Raw genomic sequence first — 20,426 nt, 5'->3', positions numbered from 1 at the left:
AGTGATGTTTTTTGTTCTACAAATAAAAGCACGCAATATTTTAATATCCGTAGTCTTACCTTTCTAATGTGATGGATGTGCCCTCTTTACCCCACCACAACAGCCCCTGAGTTGGGTTTGGGAAGGAGGGGGTTCTCTCACTTTCTCCCCCACCGCAGCAGCCCCTGAACTGGGACTGGGAAGGAGTAGGGTCTCTCCCCCGCCACAGAGCTGAGACTGGGAAGGAGAGCCAACTCTGCGGCAGCCACAGCCCTGGAGGTGGGGAAAGTCATCTCTTTCTCTGGCCGCCTCAGCCCTACACATCCCAAATTCCCCCACCCCCTCTTCTCACCCCACTGCCCCCACCCACCTACCCCCTATTCCCCCCAAGGCCACCACCTCACCTTACATGTGTGTCTTCTCCAGGGTCCAGGCACCTAAGTAGTGGAGCCACAGCTGCACTACACTAATTAGGTGGGTGGCCCTTCTTCCTCTTGTGTGCGGCTGCCCGGGCGCGCACCTTAGAGGGAGCTAGCTGCGGACCCTGAGTGGAGCTCATGGAGCACTGGTGGTCCACGGACCACAGTTTGAGAACCTCTGTACTAGTTGTCTTAGTAGCAATATATTGTACATTTTGAAAAATACTGACAGGTTTTATAAATGCATTTATTCAAGCCAAATTGTATTTTAGCCTATTTAAAGTCAATTTTTTTGCAAATAAAGCAAATAAAATGTCTGCATAAAGGAGCAGAGGTATAGTAATACATAGTACTGTGTATAGACAGTTCTCACCAACTCTGTTAACTTTGTTAAATGTGTCTTTCATATTTCTTCTTTTTTTAAATATTCCATGTACGAGGGGGAGCGTTTCTGACTTTGGTAACATCTTTGTAATGACATTCATTTTCAGCCTTTATGTTGCTTAATTTAAAACAAATCTTTTTTTGGAAAAAGCAAAGTCACACTAGTCCATAAATGTTATTGTTTGTGTCATGTAAATTTGTTCATATTATTATTTATTATTCTTTTTTATCCATTATTACTCAGTAGATTCTTCCCATCCCTCCTCCCACCCTCCTTCAGCTACAGATGGTGCAGCAGGTGCAAATGCCACTGATAATGCAAATGCCAGCTTAGTCAATGGTACGTCAAGAACACCTAGCTTGTTTTATTTGATGGATTTCTCTCCTTACTATATAAGCTTTCCTCTTATGAACTGCACAGATGTTGTATGTGCATGTGATTACCCTGTGAGAGCTCCTACTCCATATACTGTACAGCAGCTTATAAGAGACGCCACAACAATTTTGTGTCTCACAGGCAATTTACATCTTTTCTTCAAGCTGAACTAAGAATGGGAGAGGAACAAATAGGAATTTTGATATTTCTTTTACCATTAATTAAAAATGGTGATTAAGTATACTTTTCAAGTATGTCCTGTTTCCAAAGCTTTTAAAAGAAGTTGTCTTTTCTTAAAATTTTTAATGTCAAACTCCTCTTTACATGCTTTTTAACATAGATTTGAAACCAAGCACTAGTATAAATTTGTTCTACTGTTCCAAGTGGCACTCTCATAAGCATTCATAGTCTCAATGTAGTTTTTGGAAATAGTACTGGGGTCAGGAATCTGGCTCAAATGCAACATGTAGCACTTCGGTGGCATCTTTTAACTAAGCACTATTCATAACACCCTTTTGACAGAGATTATGATTGAAAAGAGGAACACTTTTATGCAAGTTTGTGCCCTTCAGCATAAATTGTTTAAAGGGCTGCATTTGTGTACAATAAAATCCTATTACATCAGTTTTGACTTTAACTTAGTACAGCTTCTTGACCCCATTTCTTAGCATGCTAATACTTTAGTAATACCTGTTCTGGTAGTCTAATTACAGTATTGAATGGAATGGGTAGATACTAGTTTAAGCTTTTGGAATAGCTTTTATTTTTGATTATCATTTACATTTTTCAATCTTAATCACTTTTTGTGCAGTAGTATCTGTTCCTTATAGCTTTGCACTATTTTACATCACCAATAACGTGGTGGAATGTAAATACTATTTCTCATAATTATTCATCATATTTGTGATATAAGTAGATTCTGTGCCTTGCTGAAGCCATTGTAATGTGCATATTAAGGTAAGCTGGAGATCTGACATCACAATAAACACTACTGTGTTTCAACAGGATGGTATTTTCTGCAAAGCAATGGCATGGGAAACCCTCTGCACATTTTTAAAATAATTGTATTAAAATTAATGCAGCAATCTGCAGACCCTTAAGATCATTTCCATTATACACACACGTGCACACACACACACACTCTCACACTCACACTCCTGTTGGAAAAGTGGAACCCCCAAGCCATGTTTTTCCATTGGTTGACAAATACCTTAGCGACAGAGAACCATTAAGTTAATGACTATTTCATTCTCCCTGCTCTGATGTGTTTGATTGCTATAATAAATGTACTTGCTGTACATTTCGTATAAGGCAAACATATGTATACAATAAAGCCTTGATAGATGTTCTCCTTCAGTACCCCAAGGGACCAATACTACATTAAGGGCTCAGTTCTTCAAGGTGCTGAGCACTCTGGCCCTGATAAAGTTAAGCAGCTGCTGAAGTGCTTTGCTGGATCAGAGCCAGAGTTTGCACAACATGCTGAAGGATTGAGCACTATGTGATTCCAGCTTAGTTTCTCTACTGAACCCTAGTCATTTTTATTGAGCTGTGTTTAAAGGACTGCTGTATTCGGCCTTATTCATTTCATCTTGGTAATGTGATGGAGTTTACAGTAATATTAAATCAATATTTCAAATCAAGTGGTGTACTAAATTCTTTTTCCCGGAAATTATAGTCACTGTCCATGTTCGTCTCAGAATTTTGGTTCCCAGAAACACACACACCTGTAAATCCAATTCTGTATGATGCTCAAGGTAAAAAGTCAGATTCCATGCATTTGATTGTATTCTGTGAATTGTTTTCCCATCTTCTCTTGTGATGCTCTCAGCATAATTTCTCATGAAATTTGATCCATATGGATGAGAACGCTCCACCCCAAGTTCAGCATGCCTTGCAGCATGTGTTCTGAGGAGAAACAAGACTGGAAAAGTAGTGCTGTGTGCCTCAGGTTAGGACTAGAGTGTTTTGGGTGAGGCTGGCTGGGGTAATTTCCAAGGTTTTGGCTCCAGTCTGCACTATGACTATGCCTTTTTCAAGACTGTGGCGATGGTAATTCATTTTTCAAGAGTAGTTACAATGGACCACATTTTTTTTTAATTAAGAGAAAATGAAGTTTTAAAGCAAGAAAGTTAAACATTACAAGACCTCAGTTAGGACTGGATAATCAGGATATGTATATAAGAGCAGTTTCAAGAAACATGAATGTATATCTAATGCACGCTCAGTAGTGAATATTAGATTGTCTAACAAATATAGTGTAACACTCTTACAGGAAATGCTCTTGTACAGTAGCTGTAAATCAACACATTACAAAAAGCAGGCTGAGGCACACCAATAATTATTCAGTTGTCAGTGTAATTTCAAAACAAAAATATGTGTTTTCCTTGGTTAGACTTGTAGTGACATACTTGAATAAACAGTTGCCATAGCATGCTTTTTCCAACTGTATAGCAGGTTAAGAAACTATATCTATGAATTCCAACCGTTTTTCTACTTTTCAGTAGTTAGCAACTGAAACTGAATAATTGTTTGCTATTTGTTTTTATGGATGCATGCATTAATATTTTTAGATACAGAACAGTGTAGATAGACAGATGGACTTTTTATTAAAAGGTTTTAAATATGAAATTTTAGTATCTTGCTTTTGCCATTCTATATTAAAAGAGGGGAAAACACAAACAAGCAAAAAACCCTTAACATGAAAGTTGTGCAGAAAGTAATTCATTAGGACAATTTTCTTTATATATTTTAAAATGCATTTTGAAATGTGAAAGTATTTGTTATGAAGTCTTGAGGAGCAACAATGACTGCAAACCTTACGAAACTTGTTTGTCCCAGCTAATTAAAATTAGATCATCAACAGAGCTAAATAAGACTGCTAGATTCCCAGTGATCCTACTTGGGATCTTGCTTTAGACCAGTGGGTTGATGGGGAAAGTTGGGGAGCTACTGATAGGGACCTTGTCAAGCCTCCTAAGGCTGTGGAGCAAAAAAGCCCACTAAAGGTCTGTGGGAAGGAGGAGACACAATCAGTTTTCTAAGGCTCAGAAATGGGGCTGCTGGGCAACAATAGCTCTTAAGGTCTGCAGGAGGAGAAAAATAACCTTGATTCTGTTGTTTCTATGTTTCCATTTTCCACTAATCTAATTCTCCTTTCTTCTGTTGACACCTCCTAACTTTACCTGCTTCCTTCATCCTCTTGTCTCCCACTCTAGAAGCACTCTCCATGCCCTCCCATTGCCTGTGCCAACTAAATTTTGATCCATGCCTTCTCCACACATGCTCTCATTCTCACCCCCAAACACACTACTGACCTCTTGCAGGTCTCCTAAGAGCCACGGGAACCTCTGGAAGTCCAGAGGAAGGAAGACTGGAAAAGCAAAGCAAGGAGGAATCCTTTCTCCCTCCTCATTCAAACGGATGAACCCAATTAGCTTAATTTTTATTGCTCTCCCCCTCTCTGTTCTCAAGTCATGATCTGGCAAATGCATGTTAAAAGCATTTTCTAGCTGAGGAGTCCACCACGTTAATATTATAGCTACAACTGCTTGAATGTCTTCAGTTTGGGTATAATGTTTTCTTTTTTACATTAAGTAACATGACGATTAGTTTATATTTTGAGGTCTATATCTTCAGGGAATTAAGCAGAGAATTACTTAAAGGTTAGGTCTCCAGCTGTCAGTTGACACTAGGTGGAGAAAGTTAATTCCATTTTGCAAAGGATTTTGATATTTTGAAATTTGTTTTCATTCTGATTTGGAATGAAAACCAAATGTCTTGATATTTTCCGTGAAAGGGAATGGAACTCCAGCTCTGGGGCAGTCAGCCTGGTGGGCTGCCCCAGAGCTGCATATCCTTGCAAGTTCTGGAACCCAGGCTGCATGGGACCTTCGAGCTTGGGAGCCAGGATTCAGGCAGGTGAGAACGCAGGCAGGCTGCCATGAAGCTGGACAGGCAAGCTGTCAGGAAACCAGTGCAACGATTTGGGGTGTAATTCAGACCAGTGAATGATTGTGTCACTGATTGTCCTGTAACCCTGAGTTCCTTAGAATTCTCTGCTGCTCTAGCTCCCTGTCTGTATGCTCCCAGCCAGCATACAGCCAGGCACTGAGTGTCGGTGTGTTCAGCAGCATAGCATTTACAGATATGTGTGATTGTCTTGTGTAGTTGAAGCTAAATTGCTCAGATCCCCAATTATCTTTGGAAGTATACTATCCTATTGGGAAGTGTATGACTGTAAATGAGAGTTACTCCACAACTCAGTACTCAGAATAAATGATAGAATATATAGTAAATCAGCTGCAGCACCCAGAATAAGTGAACACTGTTCCAGTTTTCCCAATTGCAGTTAACTTGTCCATTCTTTCTAACATTTATTAAAATTCAGTTGCTAGAATCAGTCTAGCACTTCTGTGACAATACAGGGTTGTTACGGCATGTCTTGCGTTGAAACTGTGGGATGCATTTTCCGTTGATGAACATGCATAGTTTTCTTTAGGATTGATCAGAGTTACACGTGGGTGGCAGAAGGAGTGTAAACAGCTATATATGTCATTTTCCAACATAATACAATGAGTTTTGTACTTGGACAGTTACTTGGAAAGACTTGCAGGGAATGCATTAGGAATAACTGGTAGCCTTTTTGGAATTTGGGAGTGGCTGTGTTCTGGTTGCCTAACAGAAGGTTATCTTATTCTTAATTCTGGATTTCCTTGCTTTTGAGAAGCTCAGGTCAGAGACTTAATGTTATTTTAATCTTATATTTTCATACTTAAATATCACACTTGTTTGAAGGAGACATGTCATCAGGTAAAACATTGTCATAGTTAACAGTAGGTTAAACAATCCCAGGTCACTTGTCTGTGTTTACCACTGGGATTCCTATTAAATAAGTTGTAATTCCTTAATATAATGGATTTACAGAGTTGTAGGGAAGTTGAATTAGACAATGATTTCAGAAAAGGTTGCTATTCATTTTTGTGATACTGGAGATACTCCATTGCTATTAGTCTCAATTTTGCTAACCCACTGCATCTGATACTACGCAACAGGAAAGAACTACTAGTAATTCTGTTCAATCACTTTCCCCATCATATTTTTGACTACATATTGACTTGCTGTATGTCTCTGATCTTGTTTACCTGTAGGATTAGATTGGTTTGGGGATGAGGGAATAATTCATTTCCAGAGCAAGATGACAGTTCGAAAAATCATTATGGTGTACCATACATTTCCTGGGACTGTTCTAACAGAGGAGAATGTAATTAGAGTCTGCTAAAGAGTTTTTAAACAGCATTTGCCACCCACTATTCAGTTTCCAGGTCACTCTTATGGATTCCTGTAATTATTTGTGATGATTTATATATCCTAATGCCAGCAATAGTATTAAGTTATCCTGCCACACTGGTCTAAATTAGATTTGAATGAAATAACTATTTTTAAAGGGAACAAGAAGCTTGAGTGTGACAGTGCCCTGATCATGTTGCAAAGGACAGAAATCTTAATAAAGGTGAAGACAACACAATGTAATAGATGTCAAAACCATACAACAACAAAACACAGAAAGCCAGTGGTACTGACCCCTGTAGCCCACCCACATGTTCACAAAGCAAGCAATTAATGGGGGTGTCACAAGCCTCTAATGTGCACAACATATCATGTGGGCAATGATGCTTCTTTCCAAACGTCTCAACCTGGTATTCCAGATTGGAAAAGGGAGAGGAGTTGTAATAAACTGAACTGACTTCCACTGCCCTCACAGCCCCTACCACTGTTACCTTCCCCCCTCATTTCCAGGAAAATATTTGTGCAAAAATAGCCCCAATAAAAAAAGTCATGACAGTTTTTTAATGCTCCATTCCTTATCCCCCCCTACAGTTCTAAAGAATTCACATAGATGAGCATGTCATTCAGATCCTAGCACAAAATGAAAGAGGATGACCCTCTCAATTCCAAGGGTTATATATCCCAAATCCTTGCATCCTGCTAATTTATAGTCAAGTGCAGCGCTCACCTCTGGATTCCAGAGGCTTTTTGGAACAGCAAAAACCCAAAAGCCTTTCCCCCCACTATTCTCCCATTGGTACTCTCTTTATATTAATCTTTCATATGTTTCTTTGTTGTAAATTCAATTGTGATCCATCTTATTGATGTGTGGGAAAACATACACGGAGACAGAAGCGAAGTGTGACGTTACCTGGAGAGGTTAGGGCAGTCAGTGATGCACACAAGAAGGAGAAATTTGGGTCTGATGAACACCACAAAGAACAGGAAACAAACAGCACAGAATCATATTGAGTTGGATATAACAAAACAATCACCACAATTACAGTAAAGTAACTTTATTTTAATTCTTTCTTCTTGCTTGTGCTGGTTTCATGAACTATCATGTGAAGGAAAGGAGTAGAATCAGCACTGGGAGGTTGGAAGGGAACATTGTCTACCTGAGTCTTAACAAGTGATTTGCAATATGAATACATTTGGAGAGTCAGTGCCTTAGGGCACCTTTTGATATTGATTTGCCATTTAACCATTGGGTTTGAGTGTATATGTTACTAGATAAAATTGCAATGTTAGGATATCCTTGAAATTTTTTTCTTGCTACGTGCATGTATCAGCCATTGTTTTGCAGAGATATATATTTTGTGGGGCAATCTTCAAATTTCTCTCTCACTCACAGTAATATGCTGACACTGTTTCTGACTCAGGAAGACTGGTTGTGCCTCATTGGGAACCTTTTGAGTTTTAGCAGTGTTACTAAGGGCAAATAAATGTGCTCTCTTTGAAAGACCGAACAACGATGCTCCTGTTAATGGACAGCAATGGCTCTAGTCATGAATTCTGATACCCTGGGAAATGACGTAGCTAGACCTTGAGGCATGATCAGACTTTTTTTTTTTTATTTGTAATAGATTGGTTCATATATTGTTATCCCCTGCAGAGTTCTCTTTTCATTAGATCAGATAGTTAAATGAGCTTTCACTACCTTAATTAGTTGAAATAGTAACTGAAGATAGAGTTATTAAATACCTAGATGATTATGATATGGTTAGAGGCAAGCACAGCATAACTAACTGTGCCTCTCCGGTCTATTAGAATTCTGAGGGAGTCAACAGAATAGTGGAAAGGGAAGAACTATTAGGCATAATTTATCCTTTGATTAAAATTCCTCACAAGAAGGAGTTAAGGGAACTAAGTTATCACAGCAAGGAAGAAGAGCAAAGTTTTCTCATGAAATCAGCAGTTTTCAAAATGGAAGGAGATTGGTAGTGGACACCCCAAGAATCTGTTCTTAGGACGTCTTTTGTTTGATGCACTAACGATCTTGAAAAGAGGGTAAAACTTGTGTATGAGATAAAATGTCTAGTTAGTCAGGAGTAAGGCTTGGGCGGTACATCAAAAGAGCCCAATAAAACTAGGTGAATGATCAACATGATGACAGATTAAATCCAGTATTGATGCATGCAAAGTAATGCACAATGGAATGAAAAATTGGAGTCCAGTTGAATGTATTCACCAAATACACTATTCAAGAAATACTGCAATTATTAATCAATTGATTTTGGTATTTGATGTACTCACTTCTCTCACACATTGATATGTCCTAAATTAACTGTAGTTAATCAAGAAAAAGACCCATACGTAATCATTGACCATCTCAGTGACAACATCAACTTGATGTGAAATAATGTTCAAAAAAGTCAACAGTATGTTAGATTGTATTAAAAAAGCGATAGAGAATATTACTGGAAAAAGCATAATGTGAATCAGTGAACTCACCTAGAATATGGTGGTCAATTTTATTCACCTCATCTTAAAAAGGATTTAGTAGAAATAGGAGGGGTATACAGAGAGCAATGCAAATTATTAGTGGCATTAAAAACTTTCATGTGAGGAGAGTAGAAGAGGATTAATTTAGAATGTGACTAGAAGATAAATGAATAAATGCAAAATATTATATAAAATAATGAATGTTAAAGAGGTCAATCAAATGCTTCGATTTACTATTTTGTAATGCCAAGAGTACAAAAGTCAAACAGTGTAATTCACAGGCAACACGTCAAAGAGATAAAAACCAACTTTTTAATACAATGCATAACTAAGCTTTGGAACTTACTGCCACATGATAATTTAGAGACAAAGAATTTAGCATGATTTAAAAAAGAATTAGTCGTTTATTCTGCATGAATAGTAAGAATAGTAAGCATCTTATACAGGCCACTTTCGTAAACAAGGTGTCAGACTAGATTAAACTAGATCCAAAGTGGCAATTCCTATATTTCTCCTTATGCAATAGGTATAGTGTGTAATAGAGAAACAAAGTGAGTGAGGTAACATCTTTTATTGGACCAGCTTCTGTTGGTGAGAGAGAGAAGCTTTTGAGCTTACGCGGACCTCTTCTTCTATCCTCTCTAATATCCTGGGACCAGCACAGCTACATCAACACTGCATACAATAGTAGTTTATGTATAGTTGAATTAAGTACTTTGACGTATCTAGAAAAGCAGCATATTTTGGTGCTAGTCACTTATGGCATGAGGAAATGTTAACTATGCTCTTAGAAGTCTTTCAATAATGTTTTACCTTTCAAAAAAGAAATAGACTGTATCTGCCATAAATTAAGACTTTGACTCCAAAGGCAGCTTTTCCTCAGGTCAGAAATCAAAATCTCCAGGGATATTTCATATCTTTTGCCATACATATTAAAAGACAGTCTAGTAGTAAACTTTTCTTAGACAGTAAGATGCTACATTTAAGAATACACTACTATAATTTTTAGATTAATCAAAAATGTTTGAGCAGCTTTGTACAGATTAAAAAAATTGACTTTTTAAAAAATGTTCAAAGTTGATTGAAGCATGTCTAATCAAAAGCATTGGTCTTTTGAACATAAATATTCATTTTAAATATATTCAATTCACATTGTTTTGATTGTGGGAATAAAGATTGTTGTATCATTTAAAAAATTACCAAAGTAAACGGAAGTATACGTACATTTCAGTGATCTTATAAATTGTCGTGCTTTCAGAATTAATAATTGCTGCATTTTAAAAACATTTCTTGCTGCTGGCAAAAAGAAAAAAGGTGTCTGTGGACTAGAACTGGTAACACAGACCTGAATATTGATGTCTACTAATGTGAATAGCCTATGATTTGGAATAATTGCTTTGTTTTAACATAAATATAGACAAAGTATTGATGCAAGCATTGCTGACCTGAGAAAGAGTGATTACATTGTAAATCCAAAATGTAGGTGTACTCTGCTATGCTTCAATGGACCTTCTGAGTCCTAAGAACATCAAAGCATAGCAGTGTTGTTTCTCTCACAATAATTCTGTATTTTAATCTCTTTCTAAATTTCTTAGAAATCATAGTATGCTAGTTCCAAGTTCTGATGCAGGAGTTGTGTTAACTTTTCTGTTCTTTGAGTTTTATTTAAACAGAAGCCAGTATTTATTGACCTCTAAATCACTGAAAATACAAACAAGATAGGAATAGATGGATTAAAATAGTAATCCTCTACAGTCTATTTCTTAGCCACCCAATTATGTTACTATAACAAATATGTGTTCCAGTAGTACCTAGAGTTAGTTAATAAACTAGTTGAAGCATAATTTCTGCTTCTTTGATGTCCACCTATGTGTTGACTTCAGCTGTAATATAATATCTAAGGAACAAAAATTAATGGCTATTTTTTTTGGCAAACTCTCCCCGTCTATTTAATATGAAGAATGGGCCAAAAGTGCCATGAAAATGTATTCACTACTCTGCTTCCATAGTGGAATTTTTATGTTAAGTATTGTGAACACTCAGCAGCCAACAAAAGATGAGAATGTATTTCACCATGTGGGTATAACATTCATAGACTCAAATGTTGATCTTTTCCATATGAGAAATGGTCGTGTCGCTGTAGAAGATGCACAAGGCCTCCCATTTCCAAGACTTGTATGCAACTTGAAACTGGCCAGTTATGATTTAGGCTGCCAAAGTGTCTGAATTAGTCAGTTCGCATTCAGAGTTACAGAGGGTAAAACATTTCCTGGCTGAGTAATATCACCTTTCCAGGATATTTAATTCCAATATGTCAATTTTAAAATCAAGGCTGGTGTTATAAATATTACTATAATTTGTTTCTATCAAAATTAAATCATAGCATTAATTTTTAGCATTCATTTGTAAAACCATATACTAAATCATATCTGGATGAAACTGTAGTTTGAGAGTACTATTTGAGTTTTAGCTCATACTGAATGTTTTATTATATTTTTCCCGAAGTTAGTTCATTTTTCCAAAATATATGCACCACTGTTTTTATTTCAATAAAGGAAACAAGACTGGGATTATTTTAGCTGTTAGAATATTGGACTTGGTTGCAGTTCTTTGAGTTTGTCCAACTATGTATCTAAATAAAAACATTATGATAATGCCTGTTGATCATAAATGTGTATGTGAAACACATTCATTATTTTCGTCTGCCCTTTTTATTTAAATTCCCATTGTGGTGTTCTGTCAGTGTGATGACTGTTTATTGTCTGTTCTTTGTTGTCTGTTACAATTCTTCATCATATAGGCAAAATGCAGGATGGGAATATGGAGAACAGCCAGAATAAAGGTAATCTCCTTTCATACTAAGCAGGTTGTGGATTGTTATGGTTAGCATGTTGATAGATTCTGTGTGGCAAATAAAATAATTTGAAGACGTGTGGGGGAAATTTCTTATTTGTTTGAACATACAATGTGATGGCAAAATGTGGGGGGAAAAATGAATAGTAGACACTTTGTGAACCAAGGTCAGGGAAATATTGGAAATGCAAGAAAAAATAAATTGTAGTATATAGACTTTTCACATACCGGAATTTAAACAGATTAACAAAATCAGTGTTTCAAATTCACCATTTATATAGAAGATGTGTGTGTTACAAAGTTCATTCTGAATTCATTTTTTTCTTGTGCAAGTTACAAAACCAGATATACTATTTATTGCTAATGAATTTCCAAATGCTATTTTTACTTAAGTCTTGTCTGCTTTGTCTAGCTAATGACATTGTATAAATGTATTTTTCTTTGCAGGGAGAAGGTAAATAACACTACATGTAGCAATAGCAAAAGCGAATCTTAATGCAATTTGATCTGGCTCATAATATAAAAACAGAAATACATGGGTATTGTTGAATAATAAGAAAATGAAAGAGTGTTAGCTGTTTCTAATATACTGTATATTCTGAGGGAGAAATTAATGTAAATATTTTTCTTTCTCTGTGGAAAAGTTTTAATTGCTTTTTCATTATACTGAAGAGATCATTAACTATGTTTACTTCAGAACCTGCCAAGTAAACAAAATAAGTACTGTTAGATGTTTTTTTTTTCCTCTGAGAATTATTTAAATGCACTCCTGCAGAGTGAGATGGAATAGAAACTAGTGAGATTAACTCTGTCATGCTAGATGACTACTAAATAGAAGGACAGTTCATGAATAATGACTTAAAACAAAGGAGAGCCTTTCAATCTCCTAGTTAAATTAATCTGGTTTCATACAAATGATGATGTATATCAAAATGTGGTAGAATGATTTTGTCTCATTTCATTCCATTTCATATAATCTATTCTATCTACCACACTGACCACACACAGGAAGGTGATTGACCTTTAAAAAAAAGACAGTTTTGCCTTAGACACTATTGTTGCCTTAGATACTCGGTACGGTTTCTCTACTCCCCTGCGTACTCCCTCTATACTTCCTATCCAATCCCAGTACCATAAAAGTCCATCTCTCCTGAAGGAAGGGAGTGGTTTTATTTCTCTAAATTTTATTCATAAAGATTTTGGGGGCGCATGACTACACAGATACTTTTTAATTGTGCTAGAAGGCATAGTCAGAGGGACGATAGATGTTGAAATTTTTCAGACTCTGGGATTATCTAAAAAGTACTGAGGTATTCTTATTTGTAAAACAATTGGCATGTCTGTAGGGGTTGCGTGCACGCGTGCACACACCCACTCTTATTAATAGTAAGAAGGTATTGAATGCTATAAATGTAGATGGCACTATAAAGTCACATTATATGTCCCAAAGAATTTACAGTCTCAGACCTTGATCCTGCAAATGAGCAGACCTTTGTGCAGATGAGCAAAGCCTCTTATGGACATCCGGATACAGGATCAGGGTACTGCATATATTCATAATTAATCATCCATGTTACTACCAGTACGCATGTGGGACTATTACAAGTTGAATTTAGTATGAATAAACAACTTCAGAGATTTTTTCTTTAAATAAAAGGTTAGAAATTTTGTTGGTTAAAAGTTCTGGAGTAATGGTTTTCTTCTGCATTGTTAGCCAAGCAACAGGATGGTGCTGCTGCCATGGAGATGCAGCCACTGAAGAGTGCAGAAGGAGGAGAGGGAGATGAAAAAGAAAAGAAGAAGGCTAGTATGCACAAGAAAGAGAAATCTGTCCTCCAGGGAAAGCTGACCAAACTAGCCGTCCAAATAGGCAAAGCAGGTATGAATGGGTAACTAACTAGATATCAGCATGCTGTGGTGAGGATCACGTTATAGGATTTCAAAGCAAATGATTATGAAAAGGGATAGTTTTATTAAAATATTAAGAAAGTAATTATCACAGTACTCTAGAATTGTATGCCTAAGATCGTTTTTGTGCATACTTTGAAAACTGAGAAACTAGAAGCTCTAAACAACTTGGGTTGTTGTGAATATTTGAATCAAAGTGAACTGCAGTTTCTCATAGCCAGTGTTCCCAAGTGCAGTAATTACAAGATATTTAATTTCCTGTCCCCTCAGGATGCCTGAGAATGTGCATTCAAAATGGATAATATCGTCTCAGGCTTGGAGCCAGATCCTCTTCTCCCTCAATGGATTCTGGTGTAATTTCGCTGCCACTTCTCCTCCACCCCCCACAGTAGCTTTTTACCAAATCTGAACCTGTTTTATTCCATTCCTTCAACAACAAAAAAAGGGGGTGGGGGGATGAAAAATAAATCTGCTGATGATAGTGTACTTAAAAACAGCCTTAGTTTGAGTTTCAACTGCATCCATGGTGTCTCAGTGGTTCACTCTATTTTTTCCACAAATGCTAGTGTAACCCACACACACCACCTGGGTGTGGTGTTCTATCCCATCTAATGGCACCGAGACGACTTAGAGAGAGAGAGAGAGAGAGATTAACGAGTCTGTTCTACAGCCTTAGCTAGCAGGTAGTTGGCTTTTAGCTCATGCAGCAGAGGCTCATGCACTAAGCTCGAAAGGTCCCAGATTCGATCCTACCTGCCAACGACCAGGGTCTGTCGGTGTTGCACCAGTTTCCTTGCTCTGTCTTGATATACTCAAACTTTATATTGCTACTCTCTTTTGTGTATTTCTAGTACAGGTTAATTTATTGGGATAGGTCATGTGGTATAAAGCAGTTCAGTCGCATCATATTTAATTTCCCAGATTGGTTGAGCCTGCCCCATATGATCAGGCAGTTTGGCATAGTAGGAGCAATTTTGACTTGATTTCTTATACATAGAAGGCAAATGCTCTTTAAATTTTCTGATTCAAATTTGGGAACACTTTACAATGGAACTATGAAGGCTGTAGTTATTTGGCCATAGCTGAATAAATCTTTCAAATACACAAACTCCAGAGAATCATTGAGGCTGTCTTGGTATTTAGATTTCAAATGATGGTAATGATACATTTGGAAATATGGCCCATTGTTTAATAAATGTTACGGTTATAAAGGAAAATAACCACTTTACCAAGCTAACAAAAGAGAAGCAAACACTCTGAGGGACAAGATTTTTCTAGAAGGCCCATGATTATTGGGTTTACAGTAAAACTCAGATACAGTATTCCGTCTGGCTAATATTAATATTAGTAATATTAACTGTTAATTGTCACAAATGTTTTTTTTTCATACATCGGGAGACAAGGTGAGGGAGGTAATCTCTTTTCTTAGACCAACATCTGTTGGTGAGAGAGACAAGGAGCAAGTCTACACTTGTGATGCATCAGCGCAGCTGCAGCACTTTAATGAAGATGCTCTAAGCTGACAGGAGAGAGCCCTCCCATCGGTGTAGTTAATCTGCCTCCCTGAAAGGCAGTAGCGATGTCAGCAGGAGAAGCTCTCCCACTGACATAGCGCTGTATCTGCGGGCCGTTGTGTCAGTATAATAACATTGCTCTGGGGTGTGGATTTTTCACACCCCTGAGCAATGTAGTTATACTGATATCAGTCTGTAGTGCAGAGCAGTCTAAGCTTTCAGGCCACACAGAGCTCTTCTTCAGGCCACTCTACCTTGAATGGTCTCTTAGAATATGTGCTAACTACTTATGCTAAACAAACTGTTCCACTTTGCATTAGCTGTGATGCTCTGAGTACCTTTGCCAGACCTGAAGAAGAGCTCTGTGTGGCTTGAAAGCTTTTCTCTGTCACCAACAGAAGTTGATCCAATAAAAAATATTACCTCACCCACCTTGTCTCTCTAATATCCTCGGACTGACATGACTATAGCTACACTGCATGCTTCTTATGTGTCAGTTAAGAGGTCCAAATGTCACAATAAAAATTCAAATAGAAAAATTTTCCAATTGCCTCTTTCCACTGATGGAAATGGGAACTGTTGATGAAATTGCACCCTTTCCAGTGGAGGGACAAAAAAAAAAGTTTATCTTATCACAACCATAGCCAGATATCCTGTGCCTAATTCTGAATTTTCAAAAACATAAGAAGAAGCACTTGCTCCAAATAAATTGCTGACTAGAAGTCTGTGACTTGGCCCACTTTCTTCAGTGCTGGGACAAGAAGAAGGGAGCATAAAGTGTTCTTGGTAGAGTGCCTTAGTTAGAAGAATATTCTATTGCTTTAAAATATTTTATTTGTTTTTAAACTTGTGCATTAGTTTAAAGTTATTAAATGATTTATATAAATGTATTAAAATAACTGAAGTATTAAAATATTTGCCATGTTATTAAACACGTCAACCTGATACAAGTTAGAATAATGTATGCTGCTTGGTTCCTTTGGCCTATCATGTAGTCCTGATTAGTGAACAAAAATGCAATTTACAATCCGTCCTAAATCTAAGGTTAACATGTTCATATGACACCAATTATAGTTGCCCTGGTTTCAGAACAGTAGCAAATTATGAGCTAACTGTGAATACATTTACCTTTTGAGTATTATAACAATTCCAAATGACCAAACTGCTTCCTAGTTCTTGCGTATTTAAAAAAGTGACTAATGTGTGGCCAATAAATCTGAATGATAGAGTGAATGCAGCTTTTTGGTGGTAAGATTTCCTACTGCGTATGAAATGTCATGTTTCTGCACAGTGCTGTGCATCACGGTCAAATGCTTAACATTTGGGAACAAAACAACACTTTGAGAACACTGCTGTTTATTTTATTATTTTTATAAAATATGTAAATACTTGTCCTTATAGCCAAATTCACTTTTACCTTTGCAATCTTGCCCAGCTGCTGGTTCAACAGATTATTTTTCTACAAACTATGTTAGAAATCAAAGACAACAGATCCTTTCGCCAAGGTCTATTATGATGTGCTTTTATTTAAAAAAAAAAAAGCATGTGGAGATGGTGTGTAAATACCTGAGAGGTAACTGCACAGAACAGGCAGAGGTTAATTCTGTTGTAATAGGGTGGTGTTAGGATAATGTCCTGCAATTGAAAAAGGAAGACTTAGTTTAGACAACAGGAAATCTTTTATTAAATTAAGCAGTTGGTACAGTTTTCCAAGGGTGATCAATAAGATGCTGATGCTAGAGGTGTTTAAAAATAAATGTGATAACACACAGGTGTAGTATAGAGTTCAGAAGAATGTAACAAATAACCCAAAAGCTCCTTTTAAAACTTTATCTATGGACTACGGTCTCCTGATCTTACATTTATATGATTCACAATAATTGAATGTTGTTGATGTGTTTTTTTTCCCTGTGGCCTAAGAGCATGGGTTCAAATCAGATTAGATAAAAGTGTGGGGTACAAACTGCAAATGGTTTGATTTGTTACTATTGCTCCCTGTAGTTAAAAATAGTTGTTACTTTTTGTGTTTCAGGTTTGGTGATGTCTGCCATTACTGTAATAATTTTGGTACTGTACTTCGCTGTTGACACTTTTGTTGTCAACAAGAAGCAGTGGTTGCCCGAGTGCACTCCTGTTTATGTTCAATATTTTGTCAAGTTCTTCATCATTGGTGTTACTGTGCTTGTGGTTGCTGTTCCTGAAGGACTTCCACTTGCGGTCACTATTTCTCTGGCTTATTCTGTTAAGGTAAGCAGTGGGGGGGAAAAAAGAGCTCTTTCAACCAACTCTCAATATGTTTTAGTTTGGCAGTTGACTCACTGTTTAATTTTTATGTGGCTGGTAGAAAGCTGGATCACACATCAGTATAATCAAAATGTGCATTTTGACTGAAGCTTCTTTAAACATATTAAAGGTACTTCAAAGTAAAAAATTCCAACAAAATAAATGTATTGACGTTTCTGTAAATGTGCATTGCAGAAAAATGTACTAAACAAACACTAAAAACATTTACTTATTGAAGACAAGAAGAAAAGGAGGACTTGTGGCACCTTAGAGACTAACACATTTATTTGAGCATAAGCTTTCGGGAGCTACAGCTCGCTTCATCGGATGCTGTAGCTCACGAAAGCTTATGCTCAAATAAATGTGTTAGTCTCTAAGGTGCCGCAAGTCCTCCTTTTCTTTTTGGGGATACAGACTAACACGGCTGCTACTCTGAAACTTATTGAAGACAGTCTCTCAGAAATTCACTGTGAAAATTTATTAATGGGAGAAGCACAGTCTTTTTGTATATAATATCTGTTTATCTTCCTATTCCCTGCTGCATCAGTATAGTTTTTGGGAAGGATTTTGTTCTCTTCAGTAACTCTCTACATTGAGACATGAGGTTTCCACATGTGTTTGTGTGTGTATTATTAAGTGCTGTTATAGTTGCCCATAGCTAATGTAAATGATTCCATTAGGGAATTTAAGGGAATTAAAACTGGGATTACGGATTTTGGAGTGGTAGATTATTCCCCTATCAAACTCTGTATTCTCAGATTACTTTAGAAATCTAATCTACTAACAGCACATTGTGTTTATATAAAACTTTCATCTGAGAATCTCAAAGCGCTTTAAAAAGGTAGACAATTCTGTTATCTCCGTTTTACACAGGGAGAAACTGAGGCACAGAGAACATGAAGATGTGAAGTGATTTCCACATTGTCACACAGCCAGGCAGTAACAAAGTTGGAAATAGAGCCCACATGTCCAAACAGCCCTGTGTGCTAACCATTAAACATTGCAATCAACTGTTAAATCAGTTGCATAAATACATACTCACACATAGGGCCAGATTGTGATACACCATTGTTTGCATTTCGGGATACCTTGCTCCAAAGAATAGATTTACTGACTTCAGTGGGACTTCACTTGGGATAAGGGACCACTCTGAGTAAGAGTATGACAGATTGGCACAAGGGTAAAGATCACAGCCGTACTGTGGAATATTCACAGTAGCAAATTTTTGTAAAATTCATTGCCCCGGTGATGATAATGCATTTTATGATGCAAGAGCATATAGTTTTACCTTACAAATCTAATAATACTGGGATTTGAAATACTGTAAAAGAGCCTAACGCAGCCGAATAAAAAGAGTTTACTAAAACAGATTATTTTCAGAGTACTGCAGTTCAGTTCAAGATTAAAATAAAATAATATTAATTGATTTACAGGTGGGTAGCTTTGGGTTCATCTGAGGCTTGCTGTTGTCATTTAGCTTCTATTTACACTCTTTTGTATTTGCAAATTTTGATCTGGCAGGAAGTTTATTTTTAAACAGTTAATTACTAATTGTTAAATCTCTACCATTACGGTGCTTGGCTGAAGGAAAACAAAAATCTGTGTAGTAGTTTAAGAAAAACTTATAAAATTACATGAGTGCTTAATATTTCTTACAGTGATCGCTGTTTTAAAATGGCCTGTTGTTTTAGCTAATGTTTTGTATAGCTAAATAATGTTATATCGGTATTCAAGCAGTTCCTTAGAATGGGTACACTGCAAATCCATTCATCAAAAGCAAAATTGGCAAGCATTTTAAGGGGTGACTACTATATGTTCTCTACACTGACACATTGGTAAACAAGCGTGACTACACTCTAATAGTCACATCTAACTTTATGCATTTTTACTATGATGAGAGATTTTAAAAATCTGTCATAGCAAATTTTTGAGGCTTTCTTACTTTGCTTTCCATCAGAAAATGATGAAGGATAACAATCTGGTCCGCCACTTAGATGCTTGTGAAACTATGGGTAATGCGACGGCCATCTGCTCTGACAAAACAGGGACACTAACAACCAACAGGATGACAGTAGTACAAGCCTACATTGGTGATGCCCACTACAAAGAGATCCCTGACCCAGATTCTCTACCAAGCAAAACCCTCGACTTGCTGGTTAATGCAATTGCCATCAACAGTGCTTATACTACAAAAATTCTGGTAAGTAGGCTTATTGCAGTCAATCAAGTGAAATGTGGCAGGAGAAGCTGAATGGGTTTTGAAGCATTGTTAATACTTCAATAACTTGTCATTGATCATGAAATATTAAATAGGTCCCCAAAATGAGAGTAGAAGGGACAAAAATGTACAAATTTTGTTTCTTTCTTTAAGAATGGAAATGTTACCATATATTCTTTATCAGTCATTGTTCTATAACTTAAAAAAAATACAATTGATTATTGGAGGGATGAGTACTGCCATGCCTGGTCCCAGAAACAAGGGCCACATTATATGCTGAAACCTCTGATATTGTTGAATCAATATGTGACTCTGGGTCCAAGCTGTACACTTGTAACTTTGCTTGCACAAATAGTTTTCAATGGCTTCAGTGAGACTATTTGAGTTTAAAATTACTCATGCGCACAAGACTTTGCAGGATTGGGACCTTAATTCTTGAAATATGAAGAATTAGATTGGTGGGATTAATGGATATTCATTCCAAATTAAATGGATGATGAATTTAACTCAGTGTGTAAAGGAGGACACTCTGGAAGGAGCAGATATCTAAAGGGGCTGTAGATTCCACTATATGGGAGGAGGCTACAAAATTCTGATTTCTGCTGCCCCAATTTATTTATCATTTGAAAGGGCAAATGATGCTTTTTTTTTTATTCCAATCATAGAATCATAGAATGTTATGGTTGGAAGAGACCTCAGGAGGTCATCTAGTCCAATCC

At 36.9% G+C, this 20,426-nt stretch overlaps 1 protein-coding gene across 4 annotated transcripts in view; it reads left to right on the top strand.

The window, feature by feature from the left end:
* Positions 1–20,426, top strand: part of ATP2B2 (ATPase plasma membrane Ca2+ transporting 2) — a 330,044-nt gene that overhangs the window by 191,821 nt on the left and 117,797 nt on the right. Inside the window, exons 6-10 of one of the 4 annotated variants that reach the window (XM_077821229.1) lie at positions 1,030–1,122; positions 11,732–11,773; positions 13,499–13,663; positions 17,239–17,453; positions 19,447–19,689. In XM_077821229.1, the coding sequence (XP_077677355.1) occupies positions 1,030–1,122; positions 11,732–11,773; positions 13,499–13,663; positions 17,239–17,453; positions 19,447–19,689 (758 nt within the window). The remainder of the gene's footprint in view (positions 1–1,029; positions 1,123–11,731; positions 11,774–13,498; positions 13,664–17,238; positions 17,454–19,446; positions 19,690–20,426) is intronic. The other 3 variants (XM_077821228.1, XM_077821230.1, XM_077821231.1) reach the window with 3 other exon arrangements.

Source organism: Eretmochelys imbricata, chromosome 7 (assembly GCF_965152235.1).
Source record: "Eretmochelys imbricata isolate rEreImb1 chromosome 7, rEreImb1.hap1, whole genome shotgun sequence".
Classification (NCBI taxonomy): Eukaryota; Metazoa; Chordata; order Testudines; family Cheloniidae; genus Eretmochelys; species Eretmochelys imbricata.
This window is presented reverse-complemented; position numbering and strand designations above follow the sequence as displayed.